Here is a 23,379-nt window from a genome sequence, read left to right as displayed (position 1 = left end):
GCCTGTGCTCTGCAACAAGAGAAGCCACTGCATTGAGAAGCCTGAGCACCGCAGCTAGAGAGCAGCTCCCGTTCCCCACAACTAGAGAAGGCCCGTGTGCAGCAACGAAGACCCAGAGCAGCCAAAAAAATAAATAAAATACAAAAGTGTACGAGGTGTGCAGATGCATTTTTGTTGAGGGAAATGAAAGTGATTTTGTCTTAAAATAAAGCTGGTTGTTTTGGAAAGGGAAAGAAATGAAAATGAACACAGGAATCCGAAGATTTGTGGAAAAGGAATCTGGGAAAGAAATCTTACGGTGTGATCAAGCTGGATAAGATTGAAAAAAAGTTGGTTATAAAAGGTTTTTTTTAAAATAAGCTTTAATATCAATAGTGTACTTATGTGTAAAATTGGAACTTAACCTTCTTTCTTCTGCTAAAATGACAGCTTCTTGGAGAATGGGTCTGCTTCTGAGAGGGGCTTGTTAAAGGTTTCCGTTTTTTTAAAAAAATTTTTAATTGAAGGAAATTTTCTTTACAATGTTGTGTTGGTTTCTGCTGTACAAAAATGTGAATCAGTTTCCCTTACTTTTTAAGTAATATGCCTAGAAAGCAAAGATTCTGTGTTTTATTAAAATTATTTCCTGGCCTTCGTGTCATCTTAATCGGATCTTTGATTACTTAAGGAAAACAGAGACTCCTCAATATTTAAAGAGTAAGTTTTGCGCAGAACTATGAAACTTCCTACATTTACCTTAGAAGTCTTTTTGTCACTTTGGTAAAGTAGATAATTATCATTTCATGATAGTCTGTGACCCAATTTAGTCAAGTGTCTAAAATCTTTTGATATTTTTGCCAAACTTCCCCAAAACCAAATTCTAAAGAAAGTCTTTTTGATCTAAAGTAACTCTGGGGATTTCCAGAGGGCCTCTGGAACATTGCAAAAAAATTGTTCTCTTTATGGAAAATAGAATTTTAAATTAACTAGGCTTCTTTGGTATGTTAAATGACATGAGAAGCAATGTCAAGTAAGTGATGATAAAAGTTCTTAAGTTATATTGCATGGGTGAATATTATTAATATGTGTTCTAGAAACTGTATAAAACCCTAACATTCTGATATGTTCTGGCATAATGTTTTCAGTTGTAATTCTAGTTACTGTCTTAAAACGCGTGTCACAGAAACAACGGCATTTTCTTGTCAATTGCATTGTACTAAACTCTCATCAGATATCTAGCCATTGCCATTTTTAAGCCTTTGTCATTGATAGACAGTTATTCTTTTATCCTCATGCTTTCACAAAAGCATTCCTGTGGAAGTACTTCATATTCAAAGAGATTCAAGGAAAGGGCTTTTCACAAGTACAGGTTTCTGATAGCTTGAAGATCATCAAACTGAACTAGGGAAGAATTTCCAGAGCTAAAGGAAAAACCGGATTCAAGAAGCACAAGTGTTAATCAGATAGGATCGAATGAATGAGAGGATTATAATTTTTAAATCACTTTTCATTTGAAACCATACTGTTCCTTAGTGGGTTTCTTTTCCAAGTTTAAGAAAGTCTTTTGTCTTCGGCCCGGCTTCCCAGGTGGCGTGAGTGGTGAAGACCTCGCTTGCCAAGGCAGGAGAATCAGGAGATGTAGGTTCAATCCCTAGGTCAGGAAGATCCCCTGGAGGAGGGCTTGGCAACCCATTCCCGTATTCTTGCCTGGCAAAAATCCCATGGAGAGGAGCCTGGCAGGCTATAGTCTATGAGGGTCACAAAGAGTCAGACACAACTGAGAGACTAACATATACATTTTTGTCTTAAGCTATCATGACATATAGCAACTTGGCAAAGTATAACTTTGTAAACAAAAATGAAACATTTACTTTCTCTTTCTACTTGATCTTTCCAGAATTTGGAAATCCTTGCACATTATTCTCGTGGCAATATAGTTAGCTATTTACATAAGCTCAATAAAAATCTGTCCTCCCTGGCACTTCCTTGGTGGTTCAGTGGTTAAGACTCTGTGCTTCCCCTGAAGAAGGCATGAGTTCGATCCCTTGTTGGGAAACTAAAATCCCACATACCATGCAGCAACCCACTCCCTCCCCACCAAAAAACTATTCTCCTAGTAACAGGATAATTAGAGACACTGGATGTTTACCAAGATGTTGACTGGAATATTGTAGTCAAGAGAGATATGCATAGGCTTAAATATGACCAGACAGCTTTAAGGAGTGACTTTAACTTTGGTATGACTTCCTGGCCTTGAGAGTTCTTTTTAAGCATTTAATCTGAGACTCCCTATAAACATTTCCAACAAAGCAGTCTTAAAAAGAGCTTATTAATATTTGGTCAATCACTGCTCTTGCTGTATTTATGTCAACAATTGGGCAACATTTCATGCAAATAAATTTATTTTGACTGTGTGTGGGTTTTGGGGTCTTGTTTGTTTGTGTGTATGTGTGTGGCTTGTGAGATCTTAGTTCCCCAACCAGGGATTGAACCTGGGGCCCCAGCAGTGAAAGTGCTTAGTCCTAACCACTGGAATGCCAGGGGATTCCCTGTGTATCTTTGATAAAAATGAGGGCAACTGTAGAGAGAAATTATGTTTGCACCTTTGTATATATTCTAATCTTGTCAACAGTCTCTGAGGTTTTATTATATACCTATAAACTGAACTGGATGTTGGAAATTCTTCTGTGTGTGTACGTGTGTGTGTGGTCAGCATCTTTGCAACCCCATGTACTGTGGCCCGCCAGGCTCTTCTGTCTATGGGATCCTCCAGGCAAGAATACTGGAGTGGGTTGCCATGCCCTCCTCCAGGGAATCTTCAAAACCCAGGGATCAAACCCTCATCTCTTGCATCTCCTGCCTTGGCAGGCGGATTCTTTCCCACTGTGCCACCTGGGAAGCCCCTGAATTCTGCTGGTTTCCACAGATATCTGGCTATTAATCCCCAAACGAATGTTTCAATCAGTAGAAACAAAGGATCCACTGGCCTTGGATCTCCTTGGAAGGGACTACACCAGGTCTTCCTCATTACCTGGATGGCAGCCAAACTTCAGGCACGGGAAACTTGGCCACACATTTCACAGCTGAAATGGCCCTGCCTGGCATCTGATCCTGTGAAAATGCTAGAGACCTCCGAATCAAATTGCCTGGGAAGAGATGTAGCTGACACTGCGGTGGACTGCTCCCTCCCAAGATGCCAGATAAAGACTTTGTACTTGAGCTAAACAGAAAACACTTTCTTTCTTCTTGCCTTTCTTTCCTTTACTCTGTCCCAGGTCTGGAAAGATAATGCCATCATCCATTTCTCCCAGGCCATCACTATAACCTTTCAGACTGTGCCGGATTTGTCATCCAAAACTGTGATCTGGTGAAGCAAGTCAGAAAGAGGAAAACAAATATCCTATATTCACGCATATATGTGGAATCTAGAAAAATGGGAGAGACGAGAACTTCTTTGCAGGGCAGGAATAGAGATGCAGATGGAGAGGGAATGGACATGTGGACCTAGAGGGAAAAGGGGAGGGTGGGATGAATTGGGGGAGGAGGCTTGACATATATACACTATGATGTGAAAAATAGCTAACTAGTGGGAAGCTGCGGCGCAGCCCAGGGAGCCCGGCTCAGGGCTCTGTGATGACCTGGAGGGGTGGGATGGAGGCTCAGGAGGAAAGGAATGTATGTTTACATACAGCTGCATGATTGTTGTGCAACAGAAACCAACATAATATTGTAAAGCATTGGCGATGGAAGGCAAAGTCCTAACCGCTGGACTGCCAGGGAAGTCCCTTTGGGTTACCCATCCTTCCTGGGAGAGAGGATTAACTAAAACAAACCTGATGAGAGCCAAGCATGACCTGCCCCCATCCCTGCCCATTAGCAAAAGGCTCCAGAATGTCCTTCACCTTCAGATATCTATCTCATTTCACCCCTGGAATAGTGACATTCTTCTAAAGTCTTCATAGAAAAATCATGTCAAAAGTTCAATTTGCAGTAAGGAGACACAATCAAAGAGAGAGTCCAGCGCAGTAGTTAAGAATATGGACTCTGATACCAGTCTGTCTTAGGCTAGAAGTCCAGCTTAGCCAGTTACCAGTTTTATCACATTGGGTGAGCCCTTATACCTCAGTTTTTCCATTGGTGAAATGGGGTGATCATGCTTCCTACTCAAGAGTTGATACGTGTACAGAAATCAGAAAAGCACATGTGGAAAGAGTTTCTTGTAAGTAACCAAGAGCATTTACTACTATTACTTGGGAGGGAGAATGCCCTTTGGCTCTAAAAATCCCTTTCTTGGGCTTCCCTGGTGGTCTAGTGGTTAAGAATCCACCCGCCAGTGCAGGGGACACGGATTCCATCCCTGGTCTGGGAAGATCGCACACGCCCCAGAGCAACTAAGCCCGTGCGCCACCGCGACTGAAGCCACGGCAATGAGAAGCCCACACACCACAACGAGGAGTGTGGTGTGCACACCACGCCTGCTTGCTGCAACTAGAGAAAGCAGGCACAAAGCAGCGAAGACCCCGCATAGCCAAAACATTAAATAAAAAATAAAATAGATAAATCTTTAAAAAAGAACGCACACTGTTTATTGGTGGTGGGATAGCATCACCGACTCAATGGACATGAACTTGGGCAAACTCCAGGAGGTAGTAAGGGACAGGGAGGCCTGGCGTGCTGCAGCCCGTGGGGTCGCAAAGAGTCGGACATGACTTAGCGACTGAACAACAACAACAACATACACTATTTAAAAAAATAAAGTCCCTTTCTTTCTGCTCCCCAACATGGCCTGTCTAGAGGATGCCTGCCCTGAGGTGTGGGTGTGGAGTGACCTGGGGTGGCAGGGAGGGGAGAGGAAGGAAGGAAGTGTTTCTGTGAGATCAGAGGTCCCCAGGGATGAGGCCAGGATATGATCCACCTGGGCTGAGCTGGAGCCCATGGCAGGTGGTCAGGATCTGCTCATAGAAGGAAACAATCATTGAATGACCCTAACCCTGGAGTCCTGAGAAGGCAATGGCACCCCACTCCAGTACTCTTGCCTGGAAAATCCCATGGGTGGAGGAGCCTGGTAGGCTGCAGTCCATGGGATCGCTAAGATTCCGACATGACTGAGCGACTTCACTTTCACTTTTCACTTTCATGCATTGGAGAAGGAAATGGCACCCCACTCCAGTACTCTTGCCTGGAAAATCCCATGGACGGAGGAGCCTGGTGGGCTGCAGTCCATGGGATCGCTAAGATTCCGACACGACTGAGCGACTTCACTTTCACTTTTTACTTTCATGCATTGGAGAAGGAAATGACAACCCACTCCAGTGTTCTTGCCTGAAGAATCCCAGGGACAGGGGAGCCTGGTGGGCTGTAACTCTATGGGGTCACACAGAGTTGGACACGACTGAAGCAACTTAGCAGCAGCAGCAGCAGCAACCCTGGAGTCTGCAGGAAGAGAAAGGTACTTTGGGAGCGGGGTGGGGCTGACCTGGGCAGAAGCTTGAATTTTATTGTTCAGGTCTTTTTATTGTCAAGTCTTTTAATTTCCACTTTTCTGTAACAGCATACATGTGGGTCCATGATTCAAGGTAAAATCTTTACTATTAATTATTTAAAGCTTACATAAGCAAACAAAATGTTTTAAATAATTTTAAAAATAAACAAAAAACAAAATCAACCTACAAAAACAAATAAAGAAATGGGTAGTGTTTCTCACGGCTCAGCTAAAAGGCAGAAAGAATTAACAAAACAGTTGAAATCTCCTGCGCCCCTTTCCCTGGCCGCTTGCCTTTCCTCTCTCTTCGCCTGAGATAAATTCTGCCCCAAACACGATAGTGGCAGTTTTGCTACCTGTGTCCATGCTTTGAGTTTTCTGAATCATGCCTTTTCCTTTTGCATTTTCTCTTTTCTCCCCAGAGATTTTCCCCAGGGAAGCTCATCCCAGGAATCTCATGCTAACAATCTCAGATATCTCTTCCTGTTTTCATTTCCCAAACTCAGACAATCCTATACAGACATTCTGTTGATTGAAGCAAGTTACAAGGTCAGCTCAGACTCTGGAGAGGACAAAGACTCCCCCTCTTGTGGGGAAGAGTGGCGTGTGTGTAAGGAGATGGAGAGATGGTCAGCAGTCATAGTTGCAGGCGATCCACCAACCCCTCAATCCATCCCTTACACTTGCTGCCTTGTTCTTCTCTTTTCTTATTGCTATTGGACAGTATCTTGCTTTTGTTTATTATCTATATCTTTCAAAAAATATAAGCTCCATGAGTGCAAAGGTCATCTGTGGGTTGTTCGCCCGTGTGTCAGTGCCCAGAACTCTGTCTAGATCCAGAAGGCAGACAATACCTATCTGAATGAATGAATGAATCCTTGGGGGCTAGCTTCAGGTTTTCCCAGGATGATGGCAAATGGAGAGAAGGTGGGGGCTTCCCTGGTAGCTCAGTGGTAAAGAATCCGCCTGCCAGTGCAGGAGACACGGGTTCGATCCCTGATATGAGAAGATCCCATATGACCTCGGAGCAACTGAGGCCATGTGCCACAGTTACTGAACCTGTGCTCTAGAGCCTGGGAGTTGCAACTACTGACCCTGTGTGCTGCACCCTAGAGCTCGGGCTCCCCAACAGAGAAGCCACCACTATGAGACCTGTCAACCAACAGCTTTGGCCCACAGTCAGCGTCTATTGCACAAACTTCCTCCCTGCAGGAAGTACCATCTGCGTCATCGCTGTGTTCCCGGACTAGCAGACGCAGAGCAAACACACAGGAAGCACTTTCATCGATTCTAAGATGCACCCTTCATCCCCCGCACCCACCCTGCATTTTAGTAATTCTGAGATCAGGAAGAGTCATAGAGGTTGACACCTTACAGCCAGGCAGTCATTGTGACGAAGCTGTCACTGACTGGGTGTGCATACGGAGATTCCCCCCCCTCCCCCGCCCCAGATGGTTATCATTATTTTCACCAGAGAGCATTTTTTAAAATTTATTTTCTTACTGAAGTGTAGTTGACTTACAATGCTGTGTTAATTTCTGCTATATAGCAAAGTGATTCAGTATACACATATGTATGCTTCCTTGGTGGCTCAGTGGTAAAGAATCTGCCAGCAATACAGGAGACTCGGGTTTGATCCCTGGGTTGGGAAGATTCCCTGGGGAAGGAATGGCAACCCACTCCAGTATTCTTGCCTGGAGAATTCCATGGACAGAGGAGCCTGGCGGGCTACAGTCTGTGGGGTTGCGAAGAGTTGGACACGACTGAATGACTCACACACACACACATTTTTTTTTTAATATTCCTTTCTAATATGAGGTATCACAGGATATTGAATATAGTTTTCTCTGCTACCCAGCAGGACTTTGCTGTTTATCCATTCCACATATAATAACTTACATCTGCTGATTCCAGACTGCCACTTCATCCCTCTCCCATCTGCCCCTCTGGGCAACCACAAGTCTTCTCTATGTCCATGAGTAGGTTTCTGTTTCATAAATAAGCTCATTTGTGTCACATTTTACTACTTTTAACATTTTTATTTATTTATTTATTTATGGCTCTGCTGAGTCTTCACTGGGCTTCCCTGGTGGCTCAGATGGTAAAGAATCCACCTGCAATGCGGGAGGCTCAGTTTGATCTCTGGATCAGGAAGATCCCCTGGAGAAAGGAATGGCAACCCACTCCAGTATTCTTGCCTGGAGAATTCCATGGATGGAGGAGACTGGAGGGCTACAGTTCACGGGGTCACAAAGAATCGGACATGACTGCGTGACTAACACTTGCACTGCATCTGCACTGTTGCACGCGGGCTTTCTCTAGTTGTGGCGAGTGGGGGCTACTCTCTGGTTGCCGTGAGCAGCTTCTCATTGAGGTGGCTTCTCTTATAGCAGAGCACAGGTTCTAGGGTACACGGGCTCAGTTTAGTTGTGGCTGTGTCATATTTTAGATTCCACATATAGGTGATAAAACATGTCTTTCTCTTTTTGACTTACTTCACTTAGTATGATAATCATTAAATGCATCCATGTTGCTGCCAATGGCACTCTTTCATTCTTTTTTATGGCTGAGTAGAATTCCATTGTATATATGTACCACATCTTCTTTACCCATAATTGAGCTGCTTTTAATAGCCTCATGGCTGTGCCTGTTGGCATGGAGGAGAGAAGATGTGTTGTGTGAGAAAGTGTGGACATCCACTGCTTGGAGCAGAAGTGACTCCACAGAGTCAGAGTCTGTGATTTTAGGCTCAGCTTAGCTAACTTATTTCTCTTGTATTTTCCTAGTTAGATGCACACACGGATAGTATAAGATACAAACCTATATTTTCTAAGTAAATCTACCAAGCGCTCTTGCATTTAATTTTATTTTCTGTTTTTTGGCCACCTCATGTGATATTCGGGATCTAAGTTCCCCAACAGGATCAAACCCATACCCGCTCCAGTGGAAGTGCCATGTCTTAACCACTGGATCGCCAGGGAATTTCCTAAACATTTTAAGTGATAGTGAAATACATCATAATTTTATTGGCAGCACTTTAAAAATTTTGTTAATGGGATAGAAAACGGTGCATCTGACAACCATGGTACCTCAGATTGGATGAGCTGGGGAACCCACAGAAGGAGAGGATGAATTGGTATGTTTGTCTCTATCTTTCTCTCTATTCCAGTCTCAGCTCCTGGGTTGTGTCTATCTTGGGATGATAGGTGGCAGAACAGAATTTTAGTCTGGGCTAAATGAGTTACCCCACCTGACAGGCTTCACACATCTTGTTGTTGTTTAGTCACTAAGTCATGTCTGACTCTCTGCAACCCCATGGACTGTAGCCCAGCAGGCTCCTCTGTCCATGGGATTTCCCAGTAAGAATGCTGGAGTGGGTTGCTATTTCCTTCTCTGGGGGATCTTCCTGACCCTAGGATTGAACTTGCATCTCCTGCATTGGCAGCCAGATATTTTTACCACTGAGCCACCAGGGGAGTCCATGCACACCTGGTGTATCAAAAATGTCCCGTAAGTGAGCATCTGGCTTTAGCATGTGAGCACGATAGTGCCCCCACCAGCCTGGGAGGTCTGTAGGAGCCGGGATGTGTGAGTCACATCTTGGGGCCAGCACAGGGACTGGTGAGGTCTACACAAATGTCTGTGGGATGACCACACAGCTGAGTCAGTTACAAGACTAACGAGAGCTCTCTCTCAGCTCGGGGTCTTTGCCTAGGTTCTTTAGGGCTGGGATGCAACTTCCTAGCTGACCATCTGGCTCACTCCTACTCATCCTTCAGTTCTCAGCTCAGGTGCCAGTTCCTCCAGGAAGCCCTCCTTGACCCCTGAGCTAGTTCAGGTGGTCCCTTGGTGCTCTCACAGTCCTCTGGGCCACCCTCCCCATCCCAGTCTGGCCCACTCCGGGTCATCATTGCCTGGGGATGGATCTGACTCCCCCACTACATGGGCTTCCCTGGTGGCTCAGATGGTACAGAATCCGTCGGCAATACAGGAGACCCGGGTTCAATCCCTGGGTTGGGAAGGTCCCCTGGAGGAAGAAATGGCAACCCACTCCAGTATTCTTGCATGGAGAATCCCATGGACAGAGGAGCGTGACTGGCTACAGTCCATGGGATCGCAAAGAGTCAGACACAACTGAGCAGCTAACGCTCTAACTGCACTATGAATCAGTCCTGCGGGAACAGAGCCGGGGGCCGGGGGTGTTGGTCTTGTCTGTGTTCCCAGCATCTAGCCCAGGACAGGGCCTTGGAGAGGTGCTGAGTGTTTGATGAATGAAGACAGAGAGGAGGTTTGGCGGACAGGCACAGGCGCAGCCTCCCATGGGCTGGCACTCTCCAGAGCCGGGAGAAGCGCCCCTGGCAGTGTGCCAGCCTGCATTAGACACATTTGCGCAGGTGTCCTGCATCCTGGTCTTGGTCCAGAGTTACCCTCGGCCATGACCATCCCCCTCCTTTCCTCCAACCGGGAGCTCCCAAGGGCAGAGCCTGATATATCTACTTTGGAGACCCTGGCTCGTGGCTGCTCACACAGCTTAGGAGCTGGAGCAGAATGAATGGACATGGAGGGTTTCAGGGGCTGCCATCTGAATATGCTAGTGTGACTGCGTCTCCTCCGGTCTGCTAGTCTGTGTGTGCCTGCGTGTGAGTGGCTTTCGAGGCTGTTCTAAGTCTGCCTGCTTTGGGCTTGTCTGTAATGACTCGTACTTGAGGCTCTGTGTCTTTCCTTTCCCTCCTGGGCCAGGCTTTGGGTCTGGATTTGCGGGGAGAAACCTTAGTGCATGTGTTTGCCGTCTGGGAATGTCTGAGGATCTTTTTTCAGCTCTTGGTCTCTGTGTCTGTGTCAGTCGTGAGGATGTGGAAGAGTTTGTGTGCTGACCTGCATTTCTGTCTCGCCTGTGGTTTAAGAACTCAGTGTAGTCAGCAGAGTACCCTTTTCCCATTCTCAGTGTGGTCTTCAACTAGTCTCTTCCCTTTTTTTTTTTTTTTGGTGAGGGGGGAGTCCCCTCTCGTTCCTTTCTGGGGCTTCCTTAGAACAGCTCTTCCTCAGCTGTTCTTTTGGAGGATTCTTTCCAGAATTGAGCTTCAGATTGTCAGCAAAACCCTTTGAGTATGCAGGGCCTCTGGCTGTGTGCGTGCTAAGTTGCTCAGTCATGTCCAACCCTTTGCAACCCCATGGACTATAGTCTGCCAGGCTCCTTTGTCCATAGGATTTCCCGGGCAAGAATACTGGAGTGGGTTGCCATGCCCTCCTCCAGGGGATCTTCCTGACTCAGGGATCGAACCTGCATCTCTTATGTCTCCTGCATTGGCAGGCAGGTTCTTTACCCCTAGTGCCACCTTGGAAGCAGGGGCCTCTGGGTAGTGGGGGCTTCTGGCTACATCCCAGGAAATGGGAGTAAGGGTGGGACACATGGCCTGGGCAGAGAGGGGGTTGGGAGGAGAGCCAGGGTGGAGACTGTCATAAAAGATTCCCTAGACTGGAAGGGAGGCTTGGAAGCTGCAGAGATGGGGGCTGGAATTGAGGAGAGCCAGAGATATCCCCCAGAAGGCTGGCGTTCTTGTGTCCTGGTCTCTAGACCTTCGGCTTCTTCCCTGTGTGCATCTGGGTCCACGCCTTGCTTTCCATCTCTGTGGTTCTGCATCTTTTTGCTGTCTGTAACTTGTGCCTCTGAGAGTATCTTTGGTGGTTTTCTGACTCAGTCTCTCATCCCTGAATTCCTGCCTGACTCTCCCTCTGTTTCCTCCTTAAGGAGTCTCTTTTCCATTCCAACTCTTTCTCTCTCTTTTTTAAAATTTATTTTAAATTGGAGGATAATTGCTTTACAATGTTGTGTTAGTTTCTGCTGTACATATACAAGTGTATATATATCCTCCCCTTCTTGAGCCTCCCTCCCACCATCCCCCTCAACTTTCTTTTCTCATTCACATCTTCCCCTGCTTCCATCTCCCTCTTTGTCATACTAAAAGATGCTGTTTTATTTTTTTTAATTTATTTTTATTTTTTGGCCATGCCATGCAGCATGCAGGATCTTACTTCCCCGACCAGGAAATGAACCCATGACTTCTGCACTGGGACTGTGGAGTCTTAACCACTGAACAACCAGGGAAGCCCCCTCAATGCCATTTTAAATGGTTGTGAGGAAGCAGGGGAGGGAGACAGGAGAAAGGAGGAAAGTGTTATGAAGTCAGCACCTGAGCTGGGATTTGAAGGATGGGCTGAGGGTACACTGCTGTTAATGTTCAGCCACTCAGTCATGTCTGATTCTTTGAGACCCCATGAACTGCAGCGCTCCAGGCTCCTGTCCTTCACTGTCTCCTGGAGTTTGCTCAAGTTCATGTCCGTTGAGTCAGTGATGCTATCTAGCCATCTCATCCTCTGCCGCCCTCTTCTCCTTTGGCCTTCAATCTTTCCCAGCATCAGAGGATGTTAAAATGCCAGGGAAGAAGGAAGCCCAAAAGGGAGCTTGGAAACTAGATACTGAATTGGGGTGTGGGTGCTGCCCCACTGCCCCATGGACCACCAGTCCCGGCCAGGACCAGGCCAAATTGCACGGGGCTCTCCCAGCCCTTCCTCCCAACTCAGCCAGAGCTGGCTGAGCTTAATCACCACCCACAGAGCCTACACCACCCTTGGTGAGGTGGGTGAATGGGTAGACAGTGCAAAGGAGGGAGAGTGAATGACTTGTTTGGGAAACAGTCCTGGGATGGAGGAGAAATAGAGGGTGGGATGGTGAGCAGGGCCAGATTCTCAGATGCCAGAGCTCGGATTGTGTGCTGGGGGTGATGGAGACCACGGGCGGGTTTTGAACAAGTCTTGGTGTCAGAAAGCTCTCTCTGGGTCCCTGGAGGGGTAGAGGGGGCTAAGGGCCCAAGACTACCCAGTGATGGTCCCATGAGCAGCGAGGGGCAGGGTCCCACAGGGGGGCTGGGACCCCGCCCCCTGACATCACCCTCACATTATTGCACCAGGGCTGGCTGACCAATAAGCTGTGGTTTGCTACTATAATGGGTCCTAGCAACAGGCCCTGATCCTGTGCTAACAGGAGAGGAGGCCCCACCAGCGGGGAGAGTGAAGGGGAGAGGGAGAGCCCGCAGGGCAGGTGAGTCCCCCCGAGGGCAGCTCCCCTTGTCCAGTCCCAGGCCCAGCTCCCTCAGCCCCTCGGTCCACCCCAGTGGCCACTGGCCTGTCCGCCCCTTGCACTGAGACCTGTTCAAGGATTCCCCTTCTCCTCTACCCAGACCACGCTCTGAGATGGGTTAGGGGTCGGGACGCAGGAGGGACTGGGTTGAGCCCCAGGGTGAAATGCCCCCACCTGGGATGGGTGATCAGATCTGGCGGGAACAATGAAATAAGGACTGTCTTCCTGCAGAAGGTTGGGTGAGGATGGGGCCAGGTGCAGCTGAGGGGAGAAAGGAGAGGTAAAGACACGTGATTGAAGGGAGAGCAGCTCTTCAGAAGGACCTGGGTTGGAGCCCTGGCTGTGCCTCTGAGTGGGGACCTCTCATGTCTAGTCTGAACCTCAGTCCATCTCCATCTGATGGGGACACTGATCCCTGACCTGAGCATCTCTCCCAGGGTTCTCTGAAGAGTCTTTAGTCAATGAGGAAGTGTATTTTAGAGGCGATAGACAAGGAGAGTGTGAGATCGGGAAGAGGGAGGGCCAGGGAAGCTCCCAGGTGAGGAGGAAGGATCTCAGGAGAGACCACCATGACAGGCTCATGGAGGAGAGAGGGGACTTAGCCTAGCCAGCCCTGCCAAACAGGGCTGGGTGTTTAAGGAGATGCCCAGGGTGGGGGCACCCCTCCCATGCCTGGCTGAATCCAAGAATATCTTCAAAGGTGACCTAGAGACAGACAGGTGATGGGGCTCATGATGGTCACAGAAGCCCTGTGACGTGGGCAAGGTTATCTTCCACCATGCAGGTGCTACAGCAGAGGCTCAGAGAGGGCAGGGATGTCACACAGCCAGGAATATTAATAATGATGGTAACAGTGATGCTGATAATGCAGACCACCTGCTCTGAGTCGGGCACTAATTTTTTTTCCAGAAGTTTTTATTTGGGCCTTAAGCTTTTGAAAATAAAGTTGAGAGACATAGCGTATGAATACCACTGTAATACACATGAAATATTCTATCAGACCCTAAAAATTAACATAAACTTCCTCATAGTCAACAAAATAGTGGCTGGGTGCTGATTTCATTTGATAAGTTGGCTACAGCACTTTAATTATCATTTTACATCTATCTAGGTGTAGCTGAAATTCAAAATGCACATCAAAGTAAAACTATATCACAGCTCAATGCCAGGCTAAACGTACTTGGCCTCTGCAGTAAAATTCACGATGGGTTCTGTTGGACAGATACCGGGTTGGGCACTATGTTAAGTGCTTTTTCTGGATGAACTCATTTCATTCTCAAAAGCTCTAGGAAGTGGTCTGCTATAAGGCTTGCAGATCGCTTTGATCTGTAAGATGAGGAAAGTGAGGCAGCGGTCAGGAACTTGCCCCAAGTCTCTCAGCTGGTGTGCGGTAGGGCCCGCCTGGATGGAATCCCAGGCAGTGTGGCTCCAGGGTCTGGGTCCCTTTGGCCATCACTTCTTGCTGCTTCTAATCACCGCAGAGGCAGCAGCGGGAGATCCCCTGCTCCCTTTTCCTGGGCCCAGGAGCTGAGTAAAGCCCCTTCCACTGCAGGCCTGGCTACATACACAAATTGCAGGGCCCAGTCGAAAGTGAAAATGTAGCACCCTTGCTTCGAATGTTTAGAATATTAGTCAATGTCAAAAGAGCATTAAGGCAAGAGCTGGGTTTTGTTTTTTATTTATTTTAAAATTTTATTTATTTTATTTATCTGGCTGTGTCGGGTCAATTGGGCTCTCTAGAGGTGGCACGCAGGCTTAGTTGCCCAGCAGCATGCGAGATCTGTTTCCCAACCAGGGATCGAACCCCATTCCCTGCTTTGCAAGGTGGATTCTTAACCACTGGACCACCAGGGAAGTCCCAGGAGAGCTGGGCCTTTTAACGTGGGGCCCCATGTGACGGCATGGGTCTCAAGCTGCCCACAAAACGGTGGGAGTTCCTAGGGTTATCCCGAAGACTCCTCAGTGCCCTGGAAGGCAGGTCAGTCATTACACTCATTAAGCAAGAATCGAACAGGCTCAGAGAGGTGTGCTTCGTTTTACCCCAGGTCACACGGCAGGTTAGTGGCAGAGATAGGATGGGAACCTGGGGCCACCGACTACAAAGCCCCCTCCCTACCTCCTGTCTAAAAGGTATCCCGGGTTTGTTTTTTTTTAAAGGAGAGGGCTGTGGGGCTCCAGAGAGACTTCCTTTATAGCCCTGGTGTGTCTCTCCCTGCCCCACGCCACGTTCCAGGAGGCCTGAACGGCTGGCTCCCTTCTGCTCTCCCCTCCGCAGACACTGAGGACCACGCGTCCGTCCGTGACTCTCCCCCACCCCCCCGCACCCTCTGACCCGCCAGTCACCATGGCTACTTCGAAGTTGCCAGCGGTGTCCGGGGAGGAGGAGACCACCATCCTCATGGCCAAGGAAGAGCTGGAGGCCCTGCGCACTGCCTTCGAGTCGGGAGACATCCCGCAGGCCGCTTCCCGCCTCCGGGAGCTGCTGGCCTCCTCGGACTGCACCCGGCTGGAGGTGGGCGTCACAGGCGAATCGGGGGCCGGCAAGTCGTCCCTCATCAACGCCCTTCGCGGCCTGGGCGCCGAGGACCCCGACGCGGCCCTCACCGGCGTCGTGGAGACCACAATAGAGCCCTCGCCCTACCCGCACCCGCAGTTTCCAGACGTGACCCTGTGGGACCTGCCAGGGGCCGGCTCTCCCGGCTGCTCGGCCGACAAGTACCTGAAGCAGGTGGACTTCGGCCGCTACGATTTCTTCCTACTTGTCTCACCCCGCCGCTGCGGCGCGGTGGAGACCCGCCTGGCCTCCGAGATCCTGCGCCAGGGCAAGAAGTTCTATTTCGTGCGCACCAAGGTGGACGAGGACCTGGCGGCCACGCGCATGCAGCGGCCCTCGGGCTTCAGCGAGGGGGCGGTCCTGCACGAGATCCGCGAGCACTGCGTCGAGCGGCTGCGCGGGGCCGGCGTCCACGACCCGCGCGTCTTCCTTGTGTCCAACCTCTCGCCCGCGCGCTACGACTTCCCGCTGCTCATGTCCACCTGGGAGCGCGATCTGCCCGCGCATCGGCGCCACGCCGGCCTGCTGTCGCTGCCGGACATCTCGCTGGAGGCCCTGCAGAAGAAGAAGGACATGCTCCAGGAGCAGGTGCTCAAGACGGCCCTGGTGTCCGGCGTCATCCAGGCCCTGCCCGTGCCCGGGCTGGCGGCCGCCTACGACGACGCGCTGCTCATCCGCTCGCTGCGCGGCTACCACCGCAGCTTCGGCCTGGACGATGACTCGCTGGCCAAGCTGGCCGAGCAGGTGGGCAAACAGGCGGGGGACCTGCGCTCCGTCATCCGCTCCCCGCTGGCCAACGAGGTCTCCCCTGAGACAGTCCTGCGGCTCTACTCCCAGTCGTCCGACGGTGCCATGAGGGTGGCCCGGGCCTTTGAGAAGGGTATCCCCGTGTTCGGGACGCTGGTGGCGGGGGGCATCAGCTTCGGCACCGTCTACACCATGCTCCAGGGCTGCCTGAACGAGATGGCCGAGGATGCCCAGCGCGTCCGCATCAAGGCTCTGGAGGAAGAGGAGGACACTCAGCCCGATGTCAGCCTGGAGGCGGCTGGTGACAACGGAGTGGAGAAACGGGGATCCGGGGAGGGGAGCATGGAGGAAGCCCCCCTCTCGACCCGCCGGAAGCTTGGCCTCCTCCTTAAGTACATTCTGGACAGCTGGAAGAAGCGAGACTTGGCCGAAGACAAATGAAAGTGCAGCCCTTACCCACTGCCTCACCCACAAACCAAGCCTTTTGAAAACCCACCAAACAATCAAAAAAGGCCTAATGTGGTGAAAATGAGAGATGCAGTTGCTGAGTGGGGACGGGGTGGGGCGGGCTGAGGGAGGCGGGTGGAGGGAGGCCCAGGGCCAAGTCCCTAACTGAGGATAGGAATTTATCTTGGGAGCCAGAGGTTCAAGGTGTGGATGCGGGTGGGCAGGACTCTTAAAAAAAAAAAAAGCCTCTCTCTCCTCTGATCCCCAAGTGGCCATGGCGGGTGGAGGGGGGGTGTTGGGGGCAACAGGACAGCCTGGCCTGGAGCCAAGCCAGGAGCCCACTGTCAACGTAGGTGGGTGGCTGAATGGGCCCTGGGGCCTGCATTCTCGTGTCCCTTTCTGAGAACTCCAAAGGTCTGCTCTGGTGGGGGAGGGGCAGCCAATTGGTACTCGGGCTGGGCACAATAGTGCCTAGCAACCAACTGAGTGAAACAGATGCCAGGGAGATGGGACATCCTGAGCCAGCTCTGCTGCCTGTGAGTGATGGGGGGGTGGGGGAGGTGTGGGGAGCAGGGAGGGTGCAGCCAGGTGGCCACTGGACTGGCCTCTGTGCAGAACCTGGGGACACAGAATGAGAGCGGGGGTGGGTGGGCGCGTCTATGAGCATCCACGGAGAAAGGAGGCGGGGACGGCACCAGCCCCCTGGAACAAACCTCATTTCAGAAAGATTGCCAGCGTGTCTGCATGTGGATGCGTGCGGGAATGAGCTTGCTGGTGTGCCTGACTGGGAGGGATCTTGGTAAGCCTTGGTGATTTGGATGCTGCGGGTGGGTCTAAGATTGTGAGTGATTGGCTGAGACTGGGATTCCAGGTCTGTGTGTGCCTAGCTTCATGGCTGGGAACAAATTTTGGGGATGGTGCTGTAAGGCCGTGGGTCTGACAGGGCACCTGTTGGGATTTCTGAAGCTGCACGAGGTTTCAAAAGACACGGGGTGTATAACACAGTGAGGCGGCCCTGGGACCTCAACTGCTTGCCACAGCCCCTCGGCTCTGTGCTGGGCTCTCCAGCTGGATACAGAAGTGAATCTGACACCCTTATCTGCTCAAACCAAAACTCACATGCTGAGTCGAGGGTCACGCATGTTTAAAAAGGAATCACCAGACTGGGGCACTTGGACAGGACAGGGGCTGCCCCAAGAGCATCCGTGGACTGGGACGAGGGTCCAAGGAAGGGTGGGATTTGAGGAATTCACAGGGTGGTTCTGGTGCAGTGGAGATGGCCTCACTAACACTCCCTGAGCTGTTCCAGGACCTGATGATGGTTCTAGCCTCATTGTACATATGTGTATGTGCATGCGTGCTCAGTCATATATGATGCTTTGCGACCCCATGGACTGCAGCCCGCCAGGCTCCTCTGTTCATGGAATTTTCCAGACAAGAATACTGGAGCGGGTTGCCATTTCCTACTCCAGGGCATTTTCCTGACCCAGGGATCGAACCCACATCTCCTGCGTCTCCAGCATTAGTAGGCAGAGTCTTTACCATTGCGCCACCTGGGAAGCTCCTCTCGCCCCATCTAGGGGCCTCAAATCACCCCTGACTCTGGGAAATGGACTAAGAGGGTCCACTTTTACCTGGGGTGTTAAAATTTCTTTGTTGAAGAACTCTCTGCTTTGCAAAAAAGATTCCTGTCTTCCCAGAAGGCCTCCCATTGGCTCTGCGAGGACTATTTGGGGTTCACATGGACCTTTCTGCACCAAAGAGGGTACAAACGATCATGGTAGGGATATTCCAGATGCCCAAGGGGAAATCCCCATGGTAGGCATTTCTCAGATGCATAAGAAAGATGGTCTCTTTCAAATCCATTCTCAAAAGGCACAGCCCACATCCCTATACCTGAGGACCCTCGGACTCACTGGCCCCAAGTGGCTGGGATGGAAAGGTTGGGCATGCTCTCAATACAATGGGCCTGAGGCTAAAAGAGAGAGCCTAGGTGACCACTGTCCCCTGCTTCCAACTGGTGGCCTCATTCTGTCCTGTCCCTTCTGCCTCTGTCTCTCCCTTCCCCCATCTCCACCCCCAGCCCCTGTTCCAGCTCTTGGCCCTGCCCACCTAGGTCCTGCCCCCACCCCTCCCCTTGTCTCCCAGGCCCCAGTCTCCTGCACCTTAAGGTCATGGAGGGCTCTTTGGAAAAAATTACTGGCTTCACCACGAGACTTATGGGATCTTAGTTCCCCAACCAGGGATCGAACCTGGGCCCTCGGCAGTGAAAGCGTGGTATCCTAACCACTGGACCACCAAGGAATTCCCAGGAGGGCTCTTGGTAACGTCCCCAGTGGACCTCTCCCTTCCCTGCTCAGAACCCTTCCACAGCTACCCACAGATAACGATCAAGTGCAGCTGGATGCTCCACGCCCTTCCCAAGCTGGCCTCTGCCTGAATCTCGTCAGCAGTAAGACCCCGAGTCTTCCTAAAACAGTAGGGCTTGGAGGGTTCTGAGGAGTCATCTTTCCAATCCACAGGTGAGGAAACTGGCGCCCCCCCACCCTTCACGGAGGGGAAAATAAAAGCCCCGGAGGGGCTGTGACTTGGCTGGTGTCACCTCTGCAAATCCCTGGCACGGCTGGGACCAGACACAGTCACACAATCCCAGGATGTGAGCATGGCTGCCCCACCCATCATATGGACTTGACAAAATCATGCGTGTGGTTAGAAGAGTGGCTGGCCCCTAGTAAACCTCAAATAAACCCGAGCTATGACTACCAGTGATGAAGGTTCCAGCTCTTAATCCTGGTGCTGGGCGCGTGGTAAAACCCCTGCCCCCTTCCTCAAAGTTAAGACTTTGAATTCTAGGGCCAGAAGACCTTAGCCCCATTCCCAGTTTTCCCACGCATTAGCTGGAGGACCTTGAAGTGAAGTCGCTCAGTCGTATCCCACTCTTTGCGACCCCATGGACTGTAGCCTACCAGGCTCCTCTGTCCATGGAATTTTCCAGGCAAGAGTACTGAATGGGTTGCCATTTCCTTCGCCAGGGGAGGACCTTGGGCCTCATTTATTTTCTCAATGCCAAATGTGGATAAGAAGGGAGGGAAATTTCTTCTCCAGCTGGTTTGAGGATTTGTAGTATTTGAGGATACTTCAGGAGAAGCTGGCGGTGATGAGTAAATGTGAATTAAAATAAAGTGCTTAGCACCAGACTTGGCATCTTGTAACACCCTCAGCGCTATTACTGGTGATGCCACAAATACTCTGGGAAAGCTGAGGGATGTAGAGAAGATAGGGCAACTCAGAGTGAAAACACTCCTTTCCCTTCCCTGTCCAAGGTCATCAAGTCCTGAAGACGGAGAACTGGGGGTCCGGCAGCTGATGGCCAGCGAGGTCTTCCAATCATGCCTCAGCCAATGCAAGATCCTGGAGCTCTCAAAGGACACCAGGGCCCTGAAGGAGGCCTTTGAGGCGGGGGATCTGCCAGCAGTTGCCGCCAAGTTACAATCTACGCTTCATTCTCTGGAGAACGTCCGGCTGGACGTCGGCGTCACCGGGGGGATGGGCTCAGGCAAGTCCACCTTCGTCAATGCTATCCGGGGGCTGGGGGATGAGGACCCCAACTCGGCCTGCACGGGCGTGGTGGAAATGACCGTGGACCCCACACCGTACCCACATCCCAAGTACCCCAGCGTCGTCTTCTGGGACCTGCCGGGTGTCGGCACCCCCGCCTTCCGGGCTGACAAATACTTCCAGCGGGTACAGCTCTTCCGGTATGACTTCTTCCTCATCATTACCTCCGAGAGCTTCACCACCGACCTCGCTGAGCTGGCTCTCGAGATCCTGCGGCGGGGCAAGCATTTCTACTGCGTCCGCTCCAAGGTGGACGTGGACATCGCCGCCTCCCGCAGCCGCCGCCCCAGCTCCTTCTCGGAGGAGAGGGTGCTCAACCAGATCCGGGACGACTGTGCGCAGCGGCTGGAGGGTGAGGGGCAGGCTCTGGGGGGCTGGGTTATTTATTTATTTATTTTGGACGCACAATGCGGCTTGCAGGATCTTAGTTCCCTGAACAGGGATTGAACTCCGGCCCTTGGCAGCGAAAGCATTGAGTCCTAACCACTGGACTGCCTGGAAATTCCTATCTTATTTTTAATTATTTTATTTATTCATTGATTGGGGGGGGGCTTAATTCTTGAGGGATTACCCCGGTTCCCCTGCATCTTCCCACTGAGGCCCAAGGTGGGGTTAAGGCCACCCAGTTATGTGGCCCCTGTTGGTGAAATGCCGCTTACAGCTGCCATTTCAGTCACAGATGATAGAGACCAGTCACTTGCATTAAAGAAAAGAAAGGGTGTGTGCGTGCTAAGTCGCTCAGTCATGTCTGACTCTTTGCAACCCCATGGACTGTAGCTTGCCTGGCTCCTCTGTCCATGGGGCTTCTCCAGGCAAGAGTCTTGGCATGGGTTGCCATGCCCTCCTCCAGGAGATCTTCCCAACCCAGGGATCGAACCCTCAGTCTCTTACTAAATCTCCTGCATTGGCAGGCCGGTTCTTTACCACTAGGGCCACCCAGGAAGTCCCACTGGCCAATGCAAATGCTACGCACCCACGGCCATGCTGACACACCTCTGGGCCGGGGCCCCGGGGGCAGCTAACACTTCTTGGGGGCTCACCAGAGGCCAGGCACCATGTTCACAGCTCATTTCACCAGCGTGACATCCCTAGGAGGAAGGTACCCCCATCCTCTTGTTTTACAGATAAGTACATGGACTTCCCTGGTGGCTCAGACAGTAAAGCGTCTGTCTACAATGCGGGAGACCTGGGTTTGATCCCTGGGTCGGAAAGATCCACTGGAGAAGGAAATGGCAATCCACTCCAGTACTATTGCCTGGAAAATCCCATGGACAGAGGAGCCTGGTAGGCTACAGTCCATGGGGTCGCAAAGAGTCGGACACAACTGAGCAGCTTCACTCACTTATTTACTTACAGGGAAGCCCAGAGAGGTAGGTGTGGTAACTAGCCTGAGGCCACACAGCGAATAGGAGGGAGGCTGGGATCTGACGGAGAAGGCAATGGCACCCCACTCCAGTACTCTTGCCTGGAAAATCCCATGGACGGAGGAGCCTGGTGGGCTGCAGTCCATGGGGTCGCTAAGAGTCGGACACAACTGAGCGACTTCACTTTCACTTTTCACTTTCACGCATTGGAGAAGGAAATGGCAACCCACTCCAGTATTCTTGCCTGGAGAATCCCAGGGATGGGGGAGCCTGGTGGGCTGCCGTCTATGGGGTCGCACAGAGTCGGACACGACTGAAGCGACTTAGCAGCTGGGATCTGAACTCAAGCAGCCTGGCTCCAGGGCTGATGCTCTTAAGCCACGTGCTATGTAGACACAGCTTATCACCCCCCCCAACCCCCCTCCCCACAGGCAGCTGTCAGGACACCTGGGTCTGCTCAGTGGGGGAACTCACCCAAGGTGCCCTTGTCTCCTGCAGCACAGGGACTCAGGGACCCCAAGGTCTTCCTGCTGTCCATGTTCGAGCTGGGCAAGTACGACTTCCACCTGCTGGAGGAGTCGATGGTGAGGGACCTGGAGAGTCACAAGCGGCATGCATTCCTGGTGGCCCTGCCCAATGTCTCCAAGCCCACACTGGAGCGGAAGGCGGCCTCGCTGAGGCAGCACACCTGGCTTGTGGCCACGGTGGCCTGCGGGGCCAACCCAAGGCCCATGCCAGGCCTGCCGGAGGTGGCGTGTGACCTGTACATGCTTACCCGGGCCCTGGAGGGCTACCGCCACAGCTTCGGCCTGGATGGGGGATCTCTCATCAGGCTGGCAGAGCAGACGGGCCAGCCCTTGCACAAGATCCTGCAGGTGCTCCAGGGCCCGAAGACCAAGGTCACCGAGGCGCTGGTGGCAGAGCTGCTGGGTCAGGCCTTCGGGGATGCCTCAGCCTTCAGTCAGAAGCTCCTCAACGTGCCCATCCTGGGCTCCCTGGCCTCCTGTGGCCTGTCTTTCGCCGCCGTCTACCGGATGCTCCGCACCTCCCTGGACGTGGCTGTCAGTGATGCCCAGAGCGTGCTGGTTCAGGCCTCCCTCGACAACCCCGACCGCAGGCTCCCGGATGGTCAGTGGTCCCAGCCCAGCGCTTAGGCCAGCCAGAGGTGGCAGCGAGGGGCTGGGAGCCTGCAGGCTCTGTCTGTGCTCAGGCTGGGGGGGTGTTGGGGGAGGGGAAAGAAGAAACTCCAGCTCCTAACTGTCCTGGACTGAGCCGTGTGCTGTCTCATGCTTTTGCGCCCTGGGTCTTGTGCCTCTCTGGCCATGGCCCCTACTTTCCCTCTTCTGGTGAACCCCGCATCAACCAGCAGTCCCATGGGAATCGCGGGGAGGGGACAGACACGGGCATGCTAAGTTGTGACAAGGCAGGGAAAAGCCAGTTGCCTGGCTGGGGAGGGCAGTCAGGAGGGTGTCCACCACGCAGGTCAGGGTAGGGGGACGGGATAAGGCAAAGGGTTCAGAAGCATTTCTGTAAGAGGGCAGTGAACAGTTCTCAGTAATCTTGGGGGTCACAAAGGGAGATCCTGCTTAAGGTCTTAGGCAGTGTGTGGCAGGGCCAGAGCCTGCCCTGGGCCTCGTAACTCTTAGACTTCTGGCTAGACCTGCTCTGAGTCTGCGGCTTCCAGTCAGACTTGCTCTGAATCTGCAGATTCCCCACTTTCGGCCAGGCCTGCTCTGAGGCCAGAAGTTTGCTTTCTTCCCTGTCCCCCTACCTTCTTCAGGCTTCCCAGGTGGCTCAGATGGTAAAGAATCCGCCTGCAGTTCAGAAGACCCGGGTTTGATCCCTGGGTCGGGGTGGGAAGATCCTCTGAAGAAGGGCATGGCAACCTACTCCAGTATTCTTGCCTGGAGAGTTCCATGGACAGAGGAGCCTGGCGGGCTACAGCCCATGGGGCCGCAAAGGGTCGGACATGACTGAGCGACTATCACTTTAATTCACCCTCTTCAGCTGTACCTTTTCCTCCAGAGGCCAGTGCCCCCGGGGCCGCCAT

The 23,379-nt window shown here is 51.6% G+C and overlaps 2 protein-coding genes across 2 annotated transcripts; both read left to right on the top strand.

Annotated features, from left to right (window-relative positions):
- Positions 1–4,983: 4,983 nt before the first annotated feature.
- On the top strand, positions 4,984–16,427 carry IRGC (immunity related GTPase cinema). The gene is made up of 2 exons (XM_070387586.1): positions 4,984–5,428; positions 14,875–16,427. The coding sequence occupies exon 2, from the start codon at positions 14,944–14,946 to the stop codon at positions 16,339–16,341; it is 1,398 nt and encodes a 465-aa protein (XP_070243687.1). The 5' UTR covers positions 4,984–5,428; positions 14,875–14,943; the 3' UTR covers positions 16,342–16,427.
- Positions 16,428–18,124: 1,697 nt separating this feature from the next.
- On the top strand, positions 18,125–22,483 carry LOC106700903 (interferon-inducible GTPase 5-like). Its single transcript, XM_070386727.1, has 3 exons — positions 18,125–18,165; positions 19,671–20,317; positions 21,828–22,483. Exons 1-3 carry the CDS (start codon positions 18,125–18,127, stop codon positions 22,481–22,483), a joined length of 1,344 nt encoding a protein of 447 aa, XP_070242828.1.
- The last annotated feature ends 896 nt before the right edge of the window (positions 22,484–23,379 follow it).

Source organism: Bos mutus, chromosome 18 (genome assembly GCF_027580195.1).
Source record: "Bos mutus isolate GX-2022 chromosome 18, NWIPB_WYAK_1.1, whole genome shotgun sequence".
NCBI classification, from domain to species: domain Eukaryota; kingdom Metazoa; phylum Chordata; class Mammalia; order Artiodactyla; family Bovidae; genus Bos; species Bos mutus.
Note: the sequence above shows the minus strand (reverse complement) of the source record. Positions and strands in the feature narration are given on the sequence as shown.